Below are 14,093 nucleotides of genomic sequence, written 5' to 3'. Positions count from 1 at the left end.
CAGTCACAGAAATACCCACCGAGGCTGGGTAATTTGTCTCAGAGAATTTGGGTACCTGGGAGAATTGGTGCGTCCCATGTGGGTTGTCGGGGCCTGTGTGTGGTGCTGTGTACAGTTCCTGTTCTGTCTGCGGGACCCACGGCGGGAGCCTCTCCTTCCCGACGTTATTACCTCACGTTCTCCGTGTTCTCTGGTCTTTGCAGCCTTGCCGGACGTTCGCTGTTTAACAGGCTTCTTCACAGAACTGGTGTCTGCTTTCTCCCCTTTCTCTCTTTGCTTTTCTGTTTTCTGTCTCGTTAATTTCTGCTCCTTGTCGATCCTTCCTTCTGCCCGCTCCTGGTATATTTTCTTTCCTTCTTCCTAGTCTCTTGAGGTGGAGGCCTAGATTATTGATTTGAGATCTTGGTTTGTAATATCAGCGTTCACGGCTACAAAGTTCGCTCCGAGCACTGCTTCAGCCGCGTCCCACCTTTTTGGATGCTGTGCTTCGTTTCGTTCAGGTAAACGTAGTTTATCATCTCAGTCGTCTTGCTAAACGACCTATTGTTTTGACGTGTGTTGTTAGATTTGCAGATGTTTGGGGATTTTCCTGTCGCGTCCCTGGCATCTGGTTTCATTCCCTTGTGGTCTGTGAATGTAGTTTGTGTGATGTCAGTCTAAAAAATTTGGTAAGGTTTGTTAAATGCCCCAAATGTGGTCTGTCCCGGAGAAGGATTGTGTTGTTGTTGGCTGGTGCGCTGTACCAGTTCCTGTTAGATCCACTCGGCGGATGGTCCCGTTCAGCCCTCCTGCCTGTGGGTCGTGCTCATCACCGTGTCCGGCCGCACTCGCGCTCCCCCGTCCTTCTGCCGCGTCGTGCCTCGTGCCTGACGCGGCTCTGCTTCTAGGAGGAAGTACGGTTGGCGTGGTTGCGTCCTGGCGAACGAGCAGCATGTGTTGTGTCACATTTTGGTCATTCTCGCAACAGTTGGGACTTTTTCATTATTATGTGTAGCATGATTGGTGATCGGTGGTTATGATCACTGAAGCTGAGACGATGGTTAGCGCTATGAGCAATAAAGTATTTTTAATTAAGGCCTGTGCGTTTCTGCAGACCCGATGTGACCGCCTTGTGAGTAGGCTGCAGTGTGTCGTAAACCTAGCTTTTACGTGCACTGGGAACCCAAAGAATTCATTTGATTCGCTTTATTGTGACATTTGCTTTACTGCGGTGTTCTGGGACCGAGCCCGCAGTGTCTCAGAGGTGCGCCCCTGCGTTTGTGTCCTAGCCCTTTCCCGCCAGGCAGTCGTCTGGTCCCCCGCCCCAGAGCCTCCTGCGCACAACCGCTTGGACTTGTCCTCTTGTCTTCCATCCTTCCGTTCTGTTTTATTTTTCTCTCGTGAGCCCTTACTACCTGCCCGAGCACAGCTTTAAATAGTTTACTTGCAGTGACACATTGGATTCTCAAAACAAACTGAAAGTACACAGTTTGCGCTATTATCCCAATTTTATGGGTGAAGGAAGGGAGAGACAGTAAGTATCTTGTCCAGGGTGACTTCGTGCCAACCGTTCACTTTGGAATAAGTTTTTTTTTTTAAGTTTATTTATTTATATTGGGTGGGGAGACAGAGAGAGAGAGAGAGAGAGAGAGAATCCCAGGCAGACTCCACACTGACAGCACAGAGCGCGATGCGGGGCCTGAACCCACGAACCGTGAGGCCGTGACCTGAGCAGAGTCGGACCCTCCGCCGGCTGAGCCCCCAGGCGCTGCTGGAATGGGCTCGATCTGCCGGAAGCTCTCGAGAGCAGGACAGAGAGCTCAGCCGAGCCCTGCCTGTGTTCCCGCGTCGCCGGCGTGTTCCCCTCCCGTGGCATGCTTGCCGTGAGCCTGTGACACCCTCCGTTGTCGGCACTACTTTGTCTGCCCCCTGACGTCCGGTCCAGGCCCTGCCTTGGTTTTGGTCACCCTGCCGCCTCCGCTCCTGGGCAGCGTCCCTATCTTTCTGTGTCTCGTGACCCTGGCAGCACTGGTCAGGCGGCCGTGGACGGTCCCCAGGCGGGGCATGTCTCACGTGTGTCGTGGGGAGACCCAGGTTCTCGGCTGAAGGGAGGAAGGGCACAGGGGTGAGGCCCTCCCGTCACATGAGACCAGGGGTCCGTCACGTGAGACCAGGGGTCCGTACGGGATGCTGGCACTTCCTTCCTGACGCACGTCCTTCGTTTGCTTTGAGTCGCAAGCCACCCTTTCCGCACTCTGCTCGGAAATCTCAGCTGAACAGCCGCGTGCCGGTGCTGCCTTCCGCACGACACAGGCACGTGGCTCAGCCAAGCTCCCCGCAGCCTCTGCCTATCACCAGCTCCAAAGCCGTGTCCCCACGGTCAGGGACTTGTCACCGGGCCCCCTCCCCTAACGGCCAAATCTGCCTCTGTGCTCGGGCCACCACAGCGGAGGCCCCGGCCCGGGTGGCGTAAGCAACGGGCATTTACGTTCTCTCTGTCGGAGGCCGCAAGTCTGAGGCCACGGTGCCGCGTGGTTGTTGCCGGAGAGGACTGTTGTGGCTGCGGGCCACGCCTTCACACCAGGCGCTCGCCACCGGGGGACAGTGCGCACAAGCTCTCGGGGTTCGCTCTTTCCAGGACACTTGGCCCGTCACAGGGTCCCACCCTCGTGACCTCACCTGACCCTAGTTCCCTGCACGCTCCATCACACGGGGGTTGGGGCCTCAACCTAAGAATGTGGGGAGACACAGACGTTCATTCCGTAGCAGGACGCCCCCTCCTTATCTGAATGAGTCCGGAGCAGGGCCGTCACCCTCTCCGTGCTCCAGCCTCCTAGTGCGGGACACGGATGGTTGCTGTCTGCGCACTTGATCCCCTCTGCCCGTGGGGCCCAACATTGGCTCTGTGCTGGAAACACAGGGCGGGCGTGTGACAGAGGGAACGGAGAGGCCTGCGGTGACAGTGTGGTGGCCTAGTCCCCGGTGGATGGTCAGGGCCTGTCAGGGAGGAAGCAGCAGGCAGTGCGTCGGCTGTGGGATCTGGGGGCGCTCAGCCTGGATGGTGCGTCGTGGGTCACGTGCTTTTCCAGCTGTCCTCCAGGGCCACTGGCTGTCCCTTCTTCAGGCCGTTCGGGGTCCCGACCACCGGCACCCCTCCCCCCACCGTTACCCTTTCTTTAGTCCAGCGAGAACAATTAACAGCTACCTCATCCTAGCCTGTGGTGCACACGCACGCACGCACACCCTGCCTTGGCTCGCTTAGTCTTTTCCAGAAGCCATCTGGGATGTCGTTCGGTTTATGTAGCGCCCTCCTCGTCTAGAGAACGTGGAGCCAGTCAGTCTCAAGAAACTTAGGCCACAGCCGATCGCTTCGAAGCATCTGAAGGCGAGGCCGCCCTGTGAGCTTGGGAACACACGCGGGTTCATTTTCTCCCTCAGCAAGGTGGCGGTTCGCCTCAAGAGGAGGACGGGGAAGGGGAGGGGCCCCGCCTGAAGACACGTAAACAAGTGTTGTTTATGCGGGTTTGTTCTCTGACAGCGGGATGGATCACAAGCCATTTTATCGATGGGCCTGCAGCTGCGTGCACGCGCTTATTTGAATTTAGCCCCTGAGAACGTTTGCTCACGAGCCTTCAGAGTCCGTAGCGTCCGGTTTTAATCGGGGCCCAGCGGGGCTTCTCATGCAGCCCGCCCCTGACGTGCAGGGGTCCTGCCCACAGACGGCGGCTTCCCGGACGTGGCCTTGGGTGCCGGGCCCGCCCCACGCCCCTGGGGACACCTCCCTGGGGCGGGGCAGCTCACGCCTCCAGGTCTGTCCCTCCGAGACGCCCCGAGCCAGCAGGGAAGCAGTGCTCGCTCAGGTGTGAAGCGTGGGGTCGGCAGGTGTTTTCACAGCCTTCTTGGGGTGTAACTGACGTACGGCAAACTGCACGTATTTAAAGCGCGCAGTGGGGCGCCTGGGTGGCTCAGTCAGTCGAGCGTCCGGCTTCCGCTCAGGTCGTGATCTCGAGGCTTCCGATTCTGTGTCTCCCTCTCTCTCTGCCCCTCCCCCACTCATGCTGTCCCTCTCTGTGTCAAAAATAAAATAAACATTTAAAAAGTTTTAAAAATATGAAGCGCACAGTGTGACGTTTGCACACGCACACGCCCGCACACCCTGCTGTGCCAACCAGGCTCAAGGTGGCAGACCTGTCCGTCACCCCCAACCTTTCCTCTGGCCTGGCTGGAACCCATCCCTCCTCCTCCTCCTCCTCCCCAGGCAGCCGCTGATGTGCTCTCAGTCCTAGAGACTGCTTGGCCTTTGGTGACGTTGAATATGAATGGAGTCACACGGTGGCCACCCTTCCGTGTCTGCCTTACTGCGAACACACATCTGTGCCGTGGTCCTTTTTACGGCCGGGGACTGTTCGCGTCCGTGTGCCCTTGTTGGACACTCACTCTCCCCCGGCTCGCGGCTGTTGTAAACAGAGCCGCTTGACGTTACAGAGAAGGTCCTTGTGTAGACTCCGGCGGGACACCACCTGGTCGTGGGATGGCTGGCGCGTGTACGTGGCCGTTTTCTGTGGATCCGCGTGTCTCCAGGGGGCCGCACCAGTTAGCGTCCCCGCCACCACTGACTCCTCGCCGGCCCTGGGCCTGTCCGCCTCTCTCACCGCGATCCTAACAGGTGCGCTGCGGCTCGTGGTGGTTTGAATTTTGTCTCCCTGACGACTGACGACACGAGCATCTTTGCCTGCGCTTGTCGTCGTCTGGCATCTGGTTTGGCAAAGTGTTCTAAGTACTGTCCGTTTTTTACTTGGCTGCTTTTCGCTAAGTCTGCGGAGTCCCTTGCAGATTGTGGGCGCAAGTCCTTTGCCGGAGACTTACTTGTTTGCGAATATTCCCTCCCATTCTGCGGCTTGTCATTGCATTGTCTTCATGAAGGCTTTTAAAGAGAAGTCTTATCTGTTTTCTTCTTTGATTGTGATTTGGATACCGTAGCTGTGATTCACAGGGTTCCCCCTACGTTTTTTGGCAATTTTACCCTTTTTCGACTTATAGGTGGGTTTATATCTCCATCTTGAGTTAGTTTTGTTTACATTGTACAAAATACAGACTTTAGGGCCTTTAGAAAAATGAACACGCAGCTGCTCCAGCACCATTTGTTAAAAAGACACCCCTTCTTCACTGGATTGCCTTCGAATATTTATCAAAATACGTCGTCTGCACGTAGGGGTCTGTTTCTGGGCCCTGCTGTGTTTCGTCGGTGCGGCTCAAGGGCAGTGCTGTTTTGGTTGCCGTGACTTTATGGCAGTTCTTGAGATTGGGTGTTCCCTCTCCAGCCTTCTCCCCGGTGCTGCTTTGGGCGTTCCGGGGCTGTGACACTTCCCCATGATTGTTACAATCAACTGTCCGGTTGTACGAAGAAACGTGTGGGGTCTGACTGGGTCGGTGTGGACTCTTTAGAGCAGTGTGGGGAATCGTCAGATCCCAGCAAGGGAGCCTTTCAGCCACGACCACGTGTATCCCCTCGCGTTTGGGCCCACGTCAGCGCCTCTCAGCTCGGCGGATGACCTCGTGCTTGTAGAGGGCGGGTCTTGGACGGGTTTTCCAGGTTGAGCCCCGCACGCTCCGTGTTCCTGTGTGCAGTTGTAAGTCGCGTTTCCCGGGTGTCCTTGCATGGATCACTTAGCGCCATTCTGGTTGCAGGAGAGATTTTGAATGACTAATACCCTTCCCGGTAGGTTGAGCCTCCTTGCATGGGCCAGCCTGTGTCTCTGTTGGTCAACCTGTGTGTGTGCGCCCGAGAGGGCCATGCCCTCTGCTCTCGTGGTCACGGTATTGCTGCGGGATGCTTGGGTCCAGCGCCTGTCTACTTCATCCTTCCGGGTTTTCTGCTCATCGTTCCATCAGCTGTTGAGAGACTGACGTCGAAATCTCGGGCTCCGATGGCGGGCTCGGATATTTCTGTGTGTGTTTCTACCAGGGTTGCTGCACCTTTCGAAGGGCTTTCCCTAGCGCCTAGGTGTTCCGGATGATACTGTTCTCTTGGCCACTCGGCCTCCGCACCTTCACACAGTTCCCTTGTCGGCGCCGCTGTTGGCTCTGAAATTCTCTGTGGTTCTAGGGGCCTCTCCGGCTTTCTCTGTTGGTTTTCCCAGTGTTAGCGGCTCACGTCCGTTTGCCGCTTCGTGCCGCGGGTGACGTAACGGGGGGTTGCTGCTTCGTCCGCGTGGGTAGCCTGCATTTAACTGGGTGTGTGGACTGTTGACGTGTCCTGTGGCAGCCGGTACGACGGGGTCTTGTCTTGTCACCTTACTGCCGTCCACCCGTCCCGTCCCTTCCTCTTCGTTTCCCATTTTCCTGGCTTCTTTCTGAATCGTTGCGTGTGTTTTATTATTTCACTTTATTTCCTTTTCTTGCTTACCGGTTGTCACTCCTTGTTATTTTAGGGCTTGTTGTGGGGTGCATGGTACACGCCTCCCGCTGATCACGGTCTGCCTGCGAGCGATGTTCAACCGTCAGGCGCACAGCCTCCTAACTACATCGTCTGTTTTCCCCTCCGGCCTCTGCTACGTGTGTCACACATTCCACTTGTATTTTTATCTTAGACCCCAGTACATTTTTGTTAGTTTCGTTTCAACAACTAATCTTGTTAACAGATAGCCATTTGCTTTCATATCTTGGCTGGAACACGTGGCATATATACACGTGGAATATTACTCGGCCATAAAGAAGGATGAGATCTTGCCATTTGCCACGACGTGGATGGACCCAGAGGGTATGACGCTGAGTGAACTGAGACAGGAAAACAAATGCCGTGTGATCTGACTCCCATGTAGAATCTAAAAAAACAAAAGAAATGCACAGACGCCTAGATAATGAGCGGGGAGATAGAGGGGATTCAGCGTACAGACCTCCGGTCATAAAATAGTAGGTCACGGGGATGTGACATACAGCACAGGGTTGTGACACGCAGCTGCTGATCCTGTGGTGACTTTGTGCAGCGACAGACCACGACCACGGCGAGCATCTTGGGGTGTCCGTAATAGCGCAGTCACTCTTGGATGCCTGAGACACACGTGGTAGCGGATGTCAGCCGGACATCAAGCGTCCTTGACAGCCACACGGTGGCCCACGCAGTCACGGTTCCGCTGCACCTCGCTCCTTTACGTGGACCCGTGCCTCCCTCTGGCGTCCCTGCCCCCCTGCCAGAAGGGCCTCCCCTGACCCCCTCGGGGAGCGGGCCTGCTGGTGACGAGTCCTTGCAGGTGTGGTTTGTCTGAGAACATCTTTATGTTGCTTTTGTTTGTGATTATTTTCACCGGCGGTCGAATTCTCGGTATTTTCTAATTTATTTCAGTATTTTAAAGCTTTCTCTTCCCTTTCTCGCTTGCATCGTGTCTGCTGAGAAATCCGCTTTATTCCTCTGTACGTGACATCTCTCCCTTCCGCTGGCGGCTTTTTGAGTCGTTAGGTTACTAGGTACGCTAGGGCCGTTTCCCGTGTGTCTTGTGCTGGGGGGTTGCCGAGCGTCTCGGATCTGTGTGTGCTTGTCATCAAAGCCGACGCTTCGTCTCCCAGGGTCTGCCTCCCGCCCTTTCCTTCGGGGCTCCACCCAGGCGGCCGCTGTGCTCCGTGAAGTTGCCCCGCACACCTTGGTGACCGTCTTGTCAGCCTCAGATATCCCTTTTCCTCTCTCTTTTACTTGGGATCGTTTTGGGTGTTTTGTTCCGTGTGTTGGTTTGTATCGTTTCTTTCTGGGGTCTTCCAGTGCGTAGGCTTTCCCCCTGCACAGTCTGCTCTGGTGTTACCCGCCCAGCGTGTCTGTGGTCTCGGGCACTGGGGCTCACCCCTCCAGGAACTGGGGCCGTCTTGCTCGTGACTCCGTCTCTGTGCTGAGCTGTTGAGCAGCGGACGGTTGCAATAACCGTTTCGATGTCCTTGGATGTTACTCAATGCTGCAGTTCGTGGTGGGTTTCAACTGATTGACTATTTTCCTCATTACGGGTCATATTTTCCTGCTTCTTTTAATGCCTCGTAGTCTTTGATTAGTTGGCAGACACTGTAAATTTTGGCTTGTTTGATTCTGAATGTTTTTGTATTCGTATAAATCTTCCCGAGCTTTTTTCAGAGACGTAATTAGGTTTCTTGGAAAGAGTTTTGGTCCTTTCTGATCTTGTGTGATTTGCTAGGCCGTCCTGGAGCACTTCTCTGTCTAGAGATAATTATCTCTTGCTCCCGAGCCAAGACCTTCCTGAATAATCTATGAAATGTGAGTTTTCCACTCCAGCTGGTTAGTAGTGGGAAGGCCCTATTCCTTAGCCTATGTACGTGCTGCACACTGCTTCCTGGACAAACTTCCTTATTTCCAAATCATGTGAATATAGTGCTTTTCAAAAATTAAAATCTGGAAATGAAGGCAGAAATAGGCGCACTTAGTTACCGTGAGCTGAAACGTGACGCACGCCTCTGTCGGCCGCTGGCCTTGGTGTCCGGGCCCACGAGGGAGAAGGGACCCTGCACGGTCCCTCTGAGCCTGCTTCCCCCCAGTTAGCTTCCCTCCCCAGCCCACGTCTCCCTCTGGGTCGACTCCGTGGTTCTGTGTCCTCTACGATACGTGGTCACGCGTCCTGGGAGTGGGCCGACGAGCACAGGACGCGTGCAGGTTCCCATCTGTCCTGCCCCCTCGAGTTGTGGTCCGTGGAGACCCCCCTTCATCAGAACGGACGTGCGGGCCACACCCCGCCCCCAGGCCTGAGCGTGACACCCCCCCCCCCAATCCGGGCAGGGCCCTGTCTGCAGGAGTGGACGCGCGGGCCACGGTGTGTGTCCTGACGGTCTGGCTCTCCTTGCAGGTTGAAGATTGAGGAGCTGGAAGGGGAACGCAGCCGCCTGGAGGAAGAGAAGAAGACGCTAGAGGCGCAGCTCGAGCGGCTGACCCTGCAGGTGCGTGCCGGGGGGCGGCCACTGGCGGGGGCTTATCCCGGGACGCGACATTTTCCCACAGGTTCTCCCTGCCCTCCGGTTTCTCCCCGCGCCCGCCGACGTCCCGTCTTCTGGTTCACCAGACTGCACGAAGCCACGACCTACCCCCATACGCAGGCCCTCACACCGGGGCGTGTGCTCGGAGCGCATCGGGGAGGGTGTCCCAGCCGTGGCCCCGGCCCCGTGCTCCATCGGTCCTCCTGCTCCCTCCCGCTCCCTCCCTGCACCGGCCGTGGCCCGTGGCTGGTCTCTGGTCGGGTGTGCGCCCAGGCCCGTGCCCGCCGCCTGCAGTCAGGAGGCCACAGCTCTGTTTACGCCGGTGCACCTTTACGTTGTTTTTCATTTTTATGCTCCCGTCTGAATTGCTCCGTGGCAAGAAACCTGCAGATTCGTGATTACCCAGATTTTGGACAGGCCATTGATTCTATCTTGACACCTATTAGAGGCAAATCAAATCTCTTTTTTATTACCGATTCCTGGAGCCAGGGGAAGTGACAAGTCTGATGAAGCGAGGTGCCGGGAGCCGCGGCTGGCGGCGCTCAGCTCTGGGACCCGTACCGCTCTAATTGGGCCGCGGTCTCCGAAGGGAGAGCCGGGCTGTTGGCAGGTCGGCCCCGGGCGGCCTGTCAGCCAGGCCCTGTCAGAACAGGGCGGGTGGGCGTCTTCCCGCGTGTTCGGTCGGGCACAGCCTGCGATCGGGGCTGACGGCTCCCCGGGTCCCCGGGGTCGGGGCGCAGTGAGGCCGGCTGAAATCCTTCACGTCCCTTTTTCCTGCCTCCGGCCTGCCAGGCCCTTCCCAGGGAGACTGCCGTGCCGTAGGCGGGGCTGCTGAGGCAAGGTGCTGGGGAGCGCTGTGCCCGAGGGGCATTTGCCCCCAGCACCCTGGGAGACGGGGTGTCCACGGCTCGCCCGTCTCCGGTGTTGCTCCCTGACGGGAGACGCGCGGGTCCTGGGGCCGCTCCCGGCCGAGGGGCTGGGCTCCTGCCCACAGGGGGCAGGCGGCCTCCGCGTCCCTGCCTGTGAGCGTGGGTGGGGCACAGCGCAGATTTGGGGTGGGGGGGGTGCCGTGTGGAGATGGGTTTGCGTCACGCCGGGGGCTCGGGTGCTTATGTGGAGGCATGGCGGTGCTCCCCGAGCTGTGCCACGGCCCCGGGGCAGGGGTGGCAGAGGCTTGTAGATAGCCACAGGCGGCCGCCGCCTCTGCACCAGGTGGGTGTCCCGCGGCCCCTCACGGGCGCCCCGTTCCCTCCCACTGCTTCGAGTCGGGGGACCGACTGCTCGTCCCACAGCGGCGCCCGTGTCCTGCCTCCAGACGCCACAGCACGAGGAGGTCCGTGACGGCCTCGCCCCAGGTTCCCGGTTCCAACACGAATCCAGCAGGGCGCCTCAAATGGGGCTCCTGTCAGAAGGCCGGCGTGATGCGGGGGCCCGCCAGGATCCCCGTTTCCCGGCTGCTCGTCTCAGCTGTCACAACTGGCTCCGGCCTCTGCCGTGCACGGTCGCTGTGCCACACGGGCCTCTCTGTGTCCACGGTCCTCGGACGCGGGTCCTCCGAGCAGGAAGGGTCCGTAATTTGGCCGAGGGCACCCGGCGGGAGAGGACTCGGAGCCCAGCTCCCTCGCGGCAGCGGGGCCGCGTCCCTACAGCCAGTTGCCATTCTCAGGTGCCCAGCCTCAGCTCTGAGGACCCCCCGGTCTGCTCCCCCCACCGCCACCGGCTGTCCCGACCCGGGTCTGTTGTGCAGTGGTGTGGGCGAGCGAGGTCGGCACCTCGGGGCTGAGCTGACCCTCCCAGGGGGTCTGGACGCTGGCTTTGCTGGTGGCAGTTCCCGTCCGACCCGGATGCCGTCCACTCGTCCAGCTCACGAAGAGCCCCCGTGAGCCCGGGGCCCCATGGAGGACGTAGGCAGACGGGCCCGTCCTGGAACCTGGCCCCCCGCGGGGCAGACCGGAACGCAGGCGGCGAGTCAGAGCAGCGTGGGCGGTCGTGCTGTCGCCCAGAGCGGACCCGGAGAACTCGCGCGCCTGGCTGGGGTCCAGGCGGCGGCCGAGTGGGCCCGAGGGTGACTCGGACACGTGGGTACAGGGGGCGTCATGGGGTCCTCAGCTAGAACACCGTCCTGTGCCTTGGCCGGGTGATCGTGGACGTGTCGGGCTTTGCCATCTGAGCCCCCGGCACATCGGGTACGTCCTTTAGGACTTCGGGATGGCGATGCCCAGGTGGGGCTCCGGGGAGGTGGCATGCCACGTCTGACGCCACGTGGCCCTCGGTAGATCCCCGAGTCCATCTCTTGTCATTTCCCGTCTTCTCCACCGTGAGGGCAAAGGCCTCACCCCTTCACCTCTGTGCCGGAGCTCGGGAGGCGCCGACCCCCGCCTTCCCCCGGGCCAAGCTCAGGAGTGCGGCCCGGCCACGGCCGGCAGGGCGGGGGGCGACCTCAGTGGCACGGCGGTGCGGCCGGGGCGCTCCCGTGCAGACACCCTCCCCTCTGTGCCCTCGTTCCCTCCACGGAGAGGCTTCGAGATGGGCCGCTTCACGGAAGATTGATTAAAATCAGCTGCAGTTTGCCTTAATTGGGAACATATGCTTGGAGAGGGAGCCACTAGTTAGAACTTCTTGTAATTAGTTCACAGCTGGTTGTTGAGGAGACGGAGCTCCGTTCCTGCTCGGAGCTGGGCGTGCCCCTCCTGCCCTGTGCCCTCTGGGAGCCCGGACGGGGCGGCGGGCTGTCCCCACCGTCTCGGTGTCCCGATGCACCGCTGATGCAGCCCAGGGCGGCGGACCTCGGGGTGGGGGGGGGCCTGGGTCACCGACGCCCCTTCTGGCTACCGAGCGGGTCGGACACGCGCCGCGTCCTCCGGGCCGGAAGCGGGGCGGGTGTGCGCTCTCCGCGTGGCCGCGGGACCTGGGGGCTCCAGGACACACTCGTGGCGCGTCGGTGCCCGCAGAGCGAGGATGGCCGACGGCCGCAGCCCTGGTCCTCCCTGCCTGGGCCCCCGCCCCACGCGCCCCTGCGCCGGCCTCGGTCTCCCAGAACCAGAACGGTGGAGGAACGGCACCCTGGTCTCGTCCGCCCTGACTCCGATCGGCGCTCTCCGTGGAGGGTGGAGGCTGTGGGCCCGGTCTCTGGAGGGCCACTTCGGCGACCTCGGGGGGAGCGCCCAGCCGGGGCGCCTCCCGTGCCAGCTGAGCACGGCCAGCGCCTCTGCCGCTGTGGTTAATAATGCCACCGTCCCGTGTCTTCCCTTGAAGGAGACAAACGTGCTCTTTGGCATTGTGTGTCTGAGGGGCCAGACTTGGGGACTGACGGCAACGAGCCACACCGGCTCCCCACGCACCGTCGAGAGGCGGCCGGACGCGCGGCAGCTCTGGGTCACGGGGGAGGCTGGCCCAGGCCGGACGCCCCGAGGGCACCGAGACGGCCTGGCCACGCACTGCCCCGGCGTCTTAGGAGCGTTCTGGAATGGACAGCACGGACGAGCGAGTTGCACAGTGCGGACCCTAACCCACCACCCACGTCCCGGCACGAGCACTTGATGTGTGTTGTGCTGCCGCCCCTCTGCCATCCGTCAATCTTTTTAACTTTTTTGATGCATTTTAAAGCAAATTGCAAACATCTGCACCGTTCCCTGTAAACGCTCCAGCGTGCGTGTAATCAAGCAGAATTCATCTCTGGGGTTTGAGCCCACGTCCCGCTGCCCCTCAATGTTGTCTGATTACGCTGCTCATTCAGGCAGGTGATGGTCAGGGGTGGGTGGAGGTCCCGCTCTCCCCCCCACCCCTCGCGCCTGCTCCCCCCGCGCCAGGGCGGGGCTGCCGTAGCCAGCCGGCGGTGCTGCGCAGGAAAGGGACCAGACTGCGGCCCGGTGACATTTGAAATAAGTATCTTTTTTGGAAACGGAGTGGGTAGAAAATTGCTGGGTTGCCTGTGAGCGGAAAGCTCACGGTGCCTGTGGAGACGTCTCCGCTCCCGTCCCTGCGTCACCAGGCAGGCACTGTCGAACCAGACCCTCCCAGCCTTCGTCTCCCTCCTCCCTCCTGAGTACGGGGTTGGGGAGAGGGGCCCTCACCCTTCATATCGCGCTGCCCTCTCCCAATCGATGCTGCGATGGACCCCCAGGGGCCCCCTCTGGTTCCTTCTTACCTGCGGGTTCCTCCTGCCCTGCCTGGGCCCCCAGGGCTGGACCTCTCCTATCCCACCTGTTCCCACCTGTTCCCACCTGCTCTCACCTCCTCCCCCATGTTCCCACTTTCTCCCATGTGCTCCCGCCTCCTCCTACCCGTTCCCACCTCCTCCCCCCTTCCCACCTTCTCCCACCTGCTCTCACCTGTTCCCACCTGCCCTCACCTCCTCCCCCCTATTCCCACCTTCTCCCATGTGCTCCCACCTCCTCCTACCCGTTCCCACCTCCTCCCATCTGTTCCCACCTTCTCCCACCTGTTCCCACCTGCTCCCACCTGTTCCCACCTGTTCCCACCTGTTCCCATCTGCTCTCGCCTCTTCCCTCCTGTTCCCACCTGCTCCCACCCCTTCCCACCTGCTCCCACTCCTTCCCACCTGTTTCTATCTTTTCCCTCCTCCTCTCCCCTGTTCCCACTTCCTCCCCCTTATTCCCACTTCCTGCCATCTGCTCCCACCTCCTCCCACCTGTTACCACCTGCTCCCACCAGCTCTCACTTGCCAGGGAGCCATGGGCCCAATGCAGGCCTGACCTCTGTTTCTCAGAACCCTCCCACCTCTGGCTCTTCCCCTTTGGACCCTCTGGCTGTTGACCACGCCCTTGGGCCTGTCCTGCCCCTCACTGGCCTACTGCCCCCACTTCTGAAATGCTCTCTGGGTGTTGCTTCCTGGGGGCGCCGAACCCCACAGGCCATGTGTTGGGGATGTGTGGGCATAGGGGGAGCCCCAGAGATTGCTCTGGGGGTGAGGAAGGTGCTGATGTCTCTGAGGGTTGGTTTCATCCGGGTCAGCCAGGTGACGGGGGCACAGGGCACTAGACTGGCCCTCGGCCAGAGGCACTGGCCTCTGCTGTTCGGGGACTACCCCCTCCCTGCTTCTAAAGCCCCTGAAGCTCCTCCTCTGCCGCACAGTGAGGGCCTCCGTTACTGGGGGAAGGGGGTACCCGGCGTCACAAGCTGGTGACCGG

The 14,093-nt window shown here is 59.9% G+C and overlaps 1 protein-coding gene across 3 annotated transcripts in view; it reads left to right on the top strand.

The window, feature by feature from the left end:
• MAD1L1 (mitotic arrest deficient 1 like 1) overlaps positions 1-14,093 on the top strand; it is a 318,039-nt gene that overhangs the window by 218,666 nt on the left and 85,280 nt on the right. For all 3 annotated transcript variants that reach the window (XM_043559540.1, XM_043559541.1, XM_043559543.1), the window contains one exon: positions 8,817-8,907. In XM_043559540.1, the coding sequence (XP_043415475.1) occupies positions 8,817-8,907 (91 nt within the window). The remainder of the gene's footprint in view (positions 1-8,816; positions 8,908-14,093) is intronic.

This window comes from Prionailurus bengalensis, chromosome E3 (genome assembly GCF_016509475.1).
Source record: "Prionailurus bengalensis isolate Pbe53 chromosome E3, Fcat_Pben_1.1_paternal_pri, whole genome shotgun sequence".
In the NCBI taxonomy this organism is placed as follows: Eukaryota; Metazoa; Chordata; class Mammalia; order Carnivora; family Felidae; genus Prionailurus; species Prionailurus bengalensis.
This window is presented reverse-complemented; position numbering and strand designations above follow the sequence as displayed.